Raw genomic sequence first — 10007 nt, forward strand, 5'->3', positions numbered from 1 at the left:
CTTTATTTAGTAATTGATTCACAGATTTGCTTGCTTTCAAGTTGTGATTTTCTGTTATTAATTTCTTCTTTTCATATATTAATCTTTTAATACGTTTTAATAACATCCGTTTTGATTTTTCCTGTTTTTCAATTACAACATTCGCGTGCTCCAGTTTCAATTGTAGTTCTTTAGCGTCCAATGTTTGGGCTGTTTACAAATTGTTTTCTTTATTTATACACTTTTCCTCTAACTCAATATTGTCCACTAACTTAATTGTCAGTACTGTTCACTAATTCAGTATTTTCCACTAATTCGATAGGCTCCGTTAATTCAGTAAAAATATCTTTATGTTCACTTTCTTCTAGTTGAGGACGATCTTCAGTCTACAATAGATAGTCAATCATTAGTTATGAACTTAATAATGTACATTTTTACATACGAACACATTTCAATCATCTTTATATTATACTTACATTTATAGCGGCAGAACATTGTCTATTATTATTTGACACTACGTTTTCTTGCTTTTTTGGGAAAATTGTGGGAATGGCAGTACTTTTCAATTTTTGTTTGCCGTTTACTCGTGGTTTTTCCCACATATTAGCCTCAAAATGAATCTGTTCCATATTTCAATTATTAATGCATTTGTATAATATATAGTGTAACTAAAACATATACATATAATATACTTACATTACATACATAATATTCCTTTGCAGGATCTAAATCAAGTCTTCCTATATTTTTGATCCACTGCTCTCTTCTTTCATAATTTGTAGGAAGATGATGCATTGTGTTGCCTCGTTTCCATGAGTTGCCACACTTTATGCAGCAGTACGGCATTTTATCTGTAATACAGAAAATTATTGTCATGATATTTTTATATTCATAAAATTCATAAACACTATTCATAAATATTATTCCATTTTCTATTATATATTTATAACACATTAAATTTTCTATTAGAACGTGAATCATATTTACATATCTTTTTCTCTTTACGTATAATTTCAGTAATTTATATTTATTATAATACTATATTTATTATAATACTATAGTATTTTGTCATATTTATTACTTACTCTTTTTTAATATAATCGATATACATATAAGCACGAACTTATTCTTTCACAATGCGGACTTATTCTCTTTCAATATTTCATTGAATACTGTTGACTGCTGATAGGTTATTTTCGTTGCACTAGTGCAGAAGAGCAGGAAAAAACGCACAGGTAAGTGTCCGCCATTTTTAGGGGCTCTGACCAAGATCGCCGAACTCTGTATTCTAGGGACTCTAATGCTGACAAGTTCGGCCATTTTGAATGTTCAGTTAATTTTTGACAGCTATTTTGCTTGGACGTGTTTTGGGTCGTCTTCGATTTTTGCCTATTCCAAGAAATGGATCAAAGAATATGTATCAAATTTTGTGTGAAAAACAAAATTAAGTGCGCGGACGCATTCCGAATGTTGACTGTGGCATATGGTGAAGCTACCTTGAACCAAAGCAACGTTTATCGGTGGTACAAAATGTTCTCAGAGGGCCGAGAAGATGTGAACGACGAAGAGCGTGCCGGACGCCTGAGCACGTCAATAACAGACGAAAACATTGATGAAGTGAAGAAAATTAATAGTATTGACCAATCGTCGAATCACCGTTAGAGAAGTTGCTGAGAACCTAAACATATCGATTGGCTCGTGCCATTCGATTTTTACCAATGATTTGGGCATGAGACGGGTCGCCGCGAAATTCGTACCAAAATTGCTCACTTTCGACGCGAATTTTTGGCCAAAAACAACACACTAATGATGCCGCAGCCACCGTATTCTCCAGACCTGGCCCCCTGTGACTTTTTCTTGTTCCCGAAACTGAAGAGGCCCATGAAAGGACGACGCTACGCCACGATTGAGGAGATAAAGACGGCATCGAAGGAGGAGCTGAACAAGATCACAAAAAGGATTTTTTGAAGTGCTTCGAAGATTGAAAAAAACGTTGGCACAAGTGTATAATATCTGATGGGGATTACTTTGAAGGGAACAACATAGATATTCATGAATAAATAAATAATTTTTGAAAAAACACAAAATTCGCGATACTTTTTGAACAGACCTCGTAAGAAACAAAAAAATTGTACCTAAAATTACACAAATAAGTAAGGATATTAAAAACAATATATTACAAACTTGTAATGGACTAGATGCATATTGAGGAAAAATACGTTTTAGATTAAAAGTGACGATAATGTTATCTGAGTAATTTAATTATAAAGTTGAAAGGGCGGATATACGTGAAGAGGCACGAGAGCAAATTCTTAAGCTACAAGAGGTGAACCAGAAACACTTTGATAAACGACGTCGTTCTGCCACCCAATACCAGGTAGGAGATTTAGTAGTAGTGAAACGAACTCAACATGGGCCAGTGCTGAAATTAAAACCTAAATATTTGGGACCTTACCGAATTGTAGGAGTTAACAGCAACGGCACATATATCGTGGTTCGAGAAGAAACGCACGAGGGCCCCAGGCACACGACCACCTGCGCTGAATATCTCAAACGTTGGAGAAATTCGGAATTATCATCCGAGTTGGATAATGTATGTACATACATACAGGAGGGCCGAATGTGGGAAATCGATTTAAACGATCCCACCAACAATCTCGGTGCGCTGGGATCGTGGACAACAGAAGGCAGTAGAGGGGATGAGGAAGAAGGGAGTCCGAGCGCTTACGCAAGAAGAGAGTTAGTTAGGAGAGAGTTAACAAAGAGATAAGACTGTAGACGTTTCACATATTATACTGTGAGGTTGATTCTAATTTGTCTCAATACTTCCACCTTTCCTATATTATTAACATTGTAGGATACTAATAATCAAATTTCGCCATTTTTAATACATAACAGATTAACGAAGCAATCATAGTTCATAGACTGTTTTTATTTAATTTGATTTAATTACATTTTATTATTTAAATTTTATAATATGTACATACATATATATTTTATTTGATATATACAATGAAATAAAATATCAATATCAAAAAATATATCAATAATTAGTATTATTTGTTCAGGTAATACAAAATTATTTCTCAATGTTAATTACTCTTCTGTTTTGCTATATAAGATTTCTTATAAAAATCATAAAATAAATAAAGAAATATAAATATATTTACAGTAAAGAGAAACAGCACTTCTCTTGGCGCTTCGCAAGTGAAAGACTGCAGTAGCAGAGATAAGAAATACACAAATTGTGCCTAAAATTTCAGAAACAAGTAAAGATATTAGAAACAAAATATTACAAACTTGTAATGGGCTATGTAGATGCATATTGAAGAAAAATACGTTTTAGATTAAAAGTGACGAGAATGTCACCTGAGTAATTTAATTATACAATATTGTATTGATACTTGCCATCTGTAGAATAGTTATAAATCGTTTAATGGGATATATCATCCGTTGGAGATTTGGACTGCATGCAGCGATGAAATAGTACATGTACATGATTACATGCACAATACAATTGACTATTATGAAAGGCGAAATTCTTATATCCATAAAGTATTTTAAATTAATCCACAAAAATGTTATATTAGATACATGATGATACACGTGCAAACCAGAGACCTGGTTTTGTTTCTTCCTCACCACAAACATGCAAGTTTCGATGTAATCAAACATTTTCAATAAGAGTATCCACCACGCCACTTTAAAGAACTGAAATATAAATTTGATATGTATATACGGGATGTTGTATCGAAAAACGAGAGGTCTGAGGACATTTTGTGGTTAGAAAAAGTTACTGTGCTCGTCTGGCACAATCCGGCACAATTTAGAAAAGTTCAAAAATGTAAAATTTTTTCTCACCCCCCATCGCTTTTGACCCACGTTTTTCAACCCCTGCAATTTTCGATTCTTTTCTGGCCCGTTTCCTGTTGTGCTCGACTAGTAAACTCAGTAGTGCTTCAAAAAGTTCGATAAGTGCGTAAAAAGTATAGTTATGCATTATTTTGTATTTGGGTTTCTACATTTTTTTTCTACTAAATGAAAAAAAATATCGAGTTTTTTCCAACGGCACAACATGGCACAAATTATTGCCTGTCTTTAAAAAAATTGAGCTTGTTTGGCCAAAAATGCGGGGCTAGCATAATTTCTTTTTTATTTTTTATTATTATTATTGATGTTATCGATCTTTCGTTTGCGGCACAAGTCAGCACAAACAGCACAATGCAGCACAATTGAGAAAAATGCAAAATTCGAAAAATGCGGGGCTAACTTCACACACGTCGGGGTGTCAGACTCATTAGTAGCAAAACTAAAAATTGGGTAGATTGGGATAAACTGAGAAGAAAAGTAATGTGCCGTTTTACAAAATTATATATACAATTGATCGATGAGCGAGAGGCAGAGCAACATCGCGCCGAAAAAACGTTGTCAACAGAGGCTTGCCGCTGGCTGATCACGCGGTGCGCCATGATAACTTTTTTTCGGCGCAATGTTGCTCTGCCTCTTGCTCATCGATCGATCCGGCCTACCGAGTCTGGCCGTTTCCTACACGTTCATTCGTCCAGACGTTTCAATTAATTATTCGAAAACTATAGGAAATTTTACAAACTGGTATATAACTTTTCTTTTCAGTTTATCCACCTCTATCTGAATATGAAGTCATGGGCACCTTATCCCTAACACCCTGTATACAGGGTGTCCGGAAAATCTCCCGCAATACTTCGGAAGGTGATGTGTGTGTGAGCGCGCGTGTGTGTGTACAAAGTTGTTATTATTAAAATAATAACGTAGCTTAATGATAACTATTTGTTAAAATAATAACGTAGCTTAATGATAACTATATTGTTAAAATATACTTTAGGTCCAGCAGTGCTGCTTGCGTAATGTATCCAACAGTTCTTAACGATTAATTCTGTCATAAAGACAAAACAACCGGCATCAAACAGCATGTTTAGAATGTATAAGTTAGCCAGAATTTGAATTAAGTCGTAAATTAATATATAGGTTCTCAATTTATATGGCGGTCGACTTTTCATGTAGCGAGGACCAGCATAAAGAACAAAATACAAATATCCCACAGTTATTAGCAGTATTGGAAACGGCGAGGATGCAAACAACCAATCACGACTTACTGGGTCTGCAAAAATATGATCTTTTAAATACCGTAACCAGTTTTTCCCCACGTTCACTTTTCGATAAAACTGTGTTATCAGTGTATTTTAAAGTATACGATATTATAACGGTCACTGTTTTAGTAATGAATAAACATTTCTTATAACCTATTTTATTTTGATACTACTATGATTTTGATAGATAAAAAATTGTCTGTATTATAAAATACGAAATAATAAATGATATAAGAGCCAAGGCAGGATGTTAACGTCTAAATTATTTTAATTTTTAAATTTATTACGAAAATGTCCCTCAGCTAGGTTTTAAACCTGGACCTTCCTCTCACTACCCATACAGAACATAAATATCTATTAGATATCCAATGAATATCCTTGACGGATATCAGGGATATCCACGAATATATAAGAGATATCCATTAGACGTGCATTAGATATCCAAATGTCCGCAATACGAGATCTAATAGATATCCATACGATATTTATGCCAATATCCATTAGACATCCATATCAGTATCTAGTGGATATTTATATGTATAGATGTTCCATAGATATCCATTTCATGTATTTTTATATTAATATTTCTTCGATAATTTTAATCAATGTCTATTAAGGTATGTAGCAGTGTATTGAAAGCATTTACTGTTTTTGTTTCTCCTAAGTTTTGAATGTCATATAAAACCTGAGGATATTACCAACTACTTGATAAGGACCACAATACGGATGGTCGAAACGTAGTGAATGCAAAATTTCCCAACTAACGTTTCTGCCAGTTGGATCGACTGAACATTCCAGATATTGATATTCACATTTGTCCATTAAAAAACTTTTCGTTTATAATTAGTTACAAAAAGCTGTACGCAGTTGTGTAAAAATATGTATGAAATTTGTTCATATATAACTACATATGATATGTGTTTCAAATTCTGCTCGCTTTGTCAGCAAAGATAATGTTGGATTGATTCGTGGGCTCGCCTTTTATATTAATGCAGAATGATTTTTAATTACGAGAAAGTGTAACGTGCGATTGCCGCGTCGCGGCAGCAGATGGTACTAGTTTGAATATCTAATGTATATCTTTGGTAGCTATTTGGTGGACACGGATGTGTGGACAACACGTAAATATCTAATGGATATCTTTGATAGCTATTTGGTGGACATGGATATGTGGATAATGCATGCATATCCATTAGATATCCTCGTTAGTTATGCGGGAGATATAGACATTGTATAGATCTATTAGATATCTATATGTTATCCATAGTAGATAAGGATATCATATGGATATGTAGATATCTATTAGATATCTATTAGATATTTTGTTCTGTGTGGGTAGGCGGGTATCTCACAAATTCGACCACCGAGGCATGTGGTAATATTTATCGCAATAAACAGTCTAAAGATATTATCGTAACATAAGTTTAGACTGTTTATTACGATAAATATTAGCGCATTTCTCGGTGGTCAAATTGGTGAAACGCCCGCCAAATGAGAGGGAAGTGCAGGTTCAAACCTTGGCTTAGGTCCATTTTTCGCAATAAATTTAAAAATTAAAATCTTCTAGATACTATAATGCTGTCTTGGCTCTTATATCCTTTATTACCTCGTATTTCGATTTCACGTCAAAACCTTATGAATTTTATTTGTATTATAAAAGGTTAGGTTAATAAAAACGGTACGCACGCACGCATGCACGCACATACATTTTTAGTAAATATCCGAATTATAATACAAATTTTATTTTTATTTAAAAATTGTATAAACATATCAAACTGCCATTAATACATTTCTTTATTTTCTTAGAAATTCTTGTCAATTTTTCATAGAATGCTACACTATAAGCTATACTAGCATAATATTAAAAAAACATTACTTACGTGATAATTCTGTATTCCAATAATTGTATATTTCCAACAAACCCATTGTAGAAGAAATACAAGTAGTTTCTCAAGTAGCCTATATATAAGTAGTATAAAATATGGAAAATATAGAATATTCCTTAATTGTGAACTTACTTTATTTTACTTATGATACTTATACGTATCAATGGTTACCTGTGTACCTTCGAAACGTTAGACCGATTCTGTCCCGTATACAATGTCTGTACTCTATCAATATAACGGTTTTGCTGAATTTAAATTGATGTTAAGTTGACATTCTATTCAAAATTCATCCTGCATTACTATATGTATATGTATATAGAATAAATTTTGAATTGAATATCAACTTAATATAAATTTAAATTCAGCAAAACCGTTTAATTGATTAATTATATAATACTTCATAATAAAATGAATTGCTATTAAGTTGCATACACTACGAAGTTGCTTATACAGGATGTTAAATTAGTTTGGGACCATTCCAAAAATTATGGTAGATTGGATCAAAGCAAGAAGAAAAGTTATATATTTTGCAGAATTCGTAATAATTATCGTATAATTAAGAAGAACGTCTGAGCGAATAGGCGCACGGAGGAGCGGAAGGCCGGACTCGGTAGACATGCAAAATGGTGTATTTGTTGACATGTCTTATTGTTAGGATCCGATAACGAGAGGTGGAGTCACGCATCGATCGATGATTGACTACGGAGCGGTGGCAGGGGGCGGCGAGCGGCGCGCGGATAGCTCTCGCTATCAGATCCTGAGACATGTCAACAAATACACCACGCATGCACAAAAGAAAGAGCGAGTTTAATAGTTGTAAGGAAGGAGGAAAAACGCAGTTAACATTTGGTTTAACAGTGCCAAGATTTTTTAATAAACTATAATGTCGTGAAGACCGATATATTAAAAAAAAAGAGTTTAACAATTTCAAGGAAGGAGGAAAAGCGCAATTAACATTTGGTTTAGCAGCGCCGAGTTTTTTAAATAAACAATAATGTCGTGAAGCAAGACCGATATGTATCCAACAATTAAATTAGAAAAGGCTATCGTTTAATAAATTATTTATTTGTATTAAATTTGTTTCATTATATTTTCATTAAATAAGTGTTGAAAATTTGTCTCGTTATATTATTATTTCCTTTATTTATTCCGATGAAATTTTATGTTCGATTGTTTGGATATAACATTGTAATATCTGTGACATCGACTTCGATGCAGAAATTGAAGATAAAGACGAGGTTACGCTTCTTTTTCTCGCGCAACGAATGTTGAGAATAAGACATACAATGTACCTAATTAAGATCATGCATATTATATATTGTTATATAATAATACATGTTATGTATTAAAGAGTGAAATATATACATGTTATATATTGAAAATTTGCGATAATTTTTTTATTACCTCGGCTCTTCATATTATCTGCGGTAAAGCATTTAGAAACAGTACGCGTAAGGTGTGTAGAAACAACACACCATAGACGTATTGAATAATACACTTTAGGTGTATTCCGTACTTACACACGTTAAAAGGTGTAAAATATGTCTACAGAGAGTAACGCACGTAAAACCTATTAAAACAACACACTTGTTTTTGCAGTGTAGTTTGTATAAATATTCATTTTAGTTGACGCCATTTGATGATATTACTTTTGTAGAGAAGACACTTTTGTAGAGAAAATAAAAATGTTTTTTTCTAATAAATCAGAATTAAAGTGACGTGCAACTCTGTGTAGTGAATAATCAATAGGCCTCTAGGTCAATTCAAAACAATGGAAAATAACTTTCAATATTTAAAGTACATAGTATCATGGAAATAAATGTAAGTTAATACGACCTAACCGTTTCTTTGCAGGCTAGCTCGCACGTGGCCGGATTCGAGGTTTCGATTCAGAGACACTGCACACGGATCTTTAGGTTTACAACATTGTGTTTATTTATATAACACAAGATAAGAGCTATTTACAACTGATGATGATAAAGATGATCTGGGTCACTATAGGCGAGTTAAATTGCGCACAGAATCTACCTATTTTCTAATAATGACGTGTAATTGGGATGACGATGGCCAGGAAAAAGAGAGAGAGTCTCTCCAAACTCTTGGAGACCCGGTTGATATGAAATCCTTTGAGGGTGAAGTTTGGACATAGCATAGTGGGCCAATTCCCGAAAAGAGCGGACATAAATCCAAAATTAGTTTGATTGAAACAAAAAATGGTATATAAGGGTTTTCAAGGTCGCTAATTATGATTTTGATATTGTTTTTCTCAAAATTCAAAATGGCGGATCCGAAATGACTGACTTTTAAATAAAAAATATAACGTATATTTGTTGTTCTTCACTTTATTTACACCCAGCAAACACAAAGTAACAGTTACATAAATGTAAGTTAAAATTTCTTACTCAACAATATAACTGTTACATAACACACGTGTTATACAGGGTGTCGGATTCGATTTGGACGATCCAAAGATTATAGTAGATTGGGTCAAACTGAGAAGAAAAGTTATATACCATTTTACAAAATCCGTAATTATTATCGCGTAATTAAGAAAAACGTCTTAGCCAATAAGTGCACGGAGGAGCGGAAGGCCGGACTCGGCAGACATGCAAAATGGTGTATTTGTTGACATCTCTCAAGATCCGATAGCGAGAGGTGGAGTCACGCATCGATCGACGAGAGACGGGGGCGAGCGGGGAGCGGTGAGCGGGCGAACGACGCGCAGCGAGCGAACGCGCGACATATGACCACAGATATCTATACTATATACTAGATCGCTAACTCCCGTCAAATACATGGTCCCAAAATCTATGTACTGAATTCTTGCGCATGCGCAACGTTGGTAGACAGCAGTCGCGTTTTCATTGGTTAATGTTATGTACGATCATGGTCAGGAAGGTTGGCCGACGTTTTGCTATAACCTCTTGCGCGAGAAACTAGCTAGGAAATAAGTAAATAATTCTAGAGCTTGACTCTTGAATCATTTGCAAAAGAAACGTACGCTAAAATTCTGTCC

General features: G+C 34.0%; 1 protein-coding gene and 1 pseudogene across 5 annotated transcripts; one reads left to right on the forward strand and one right to left on the reverse strand.

Moving 5' to 3' along the window:
• Nucleotides 1–1279: 1279 nt before the first annotated feature.
• LOC105559045 lies at nucleotides 1280–2020 on the forward strand (annotated as a pseudogene).
• A 996-nt stretch (nucleotides 2021–3016) lies between these two features.
• LOC105559046 (elongation of very long chain fatty acids protein AAEL008004-like) lies at nucleotides 3017–7245 on the reverse strand. 5 transcript variants are annotated; one of them, XM_012007056.1, is made up of 5 exons: nucleotides 7163–7245; nucleotides 6986–7064; nucleotides 4836–5116; nucleotides 3388–3690; nucleotides 3017–3230 (listed from the first exon to the last, which is right to left on the reverse strand). In XM_012007056.1, exons 2-5 carry the CDS (start codon nucleotides 7029–7031, stop codon nucleotides 3072–3074), a joined length of 789 nt encoding a protein of 262 aa, XP_011862446.1. In that variant the 5' UTR covers nucleotides 7032–7064; nucleotides 7163–7245; the 3' UTR covers nucleotides 3017–3071. The 5 variants fall into 5 exon arrangements, with proteins under 5 accessions (XP_011862446.1, XP_011862447.1, XP_011862448.1 ...); XM_012007057.1 differs by having other exon boundaries at nucleotides 7171–7240; XM_012007058.1 differs by having other exon boundaries at nucleotides 7124–7214.
• Nucleotides 7246–10007: the final 2762 nt, after the last annotated feature.

This window comes from Vollenhovia emeryi, unplaced genomic scaffold, assembly GCF_000949405.1.
Source record: "Vollenhovia emeryi isolate VEMERY1.0 unplaced genomic scaffold, V.emery_V1.0 DF939293.1, whole genome shotgun sequence".
NCBI lineage: Eukaryota > Metazoa > Arthropoda > Insecta > Hymenoptera > Formicidae > Vollenhovia > Vollenhovia emeryi.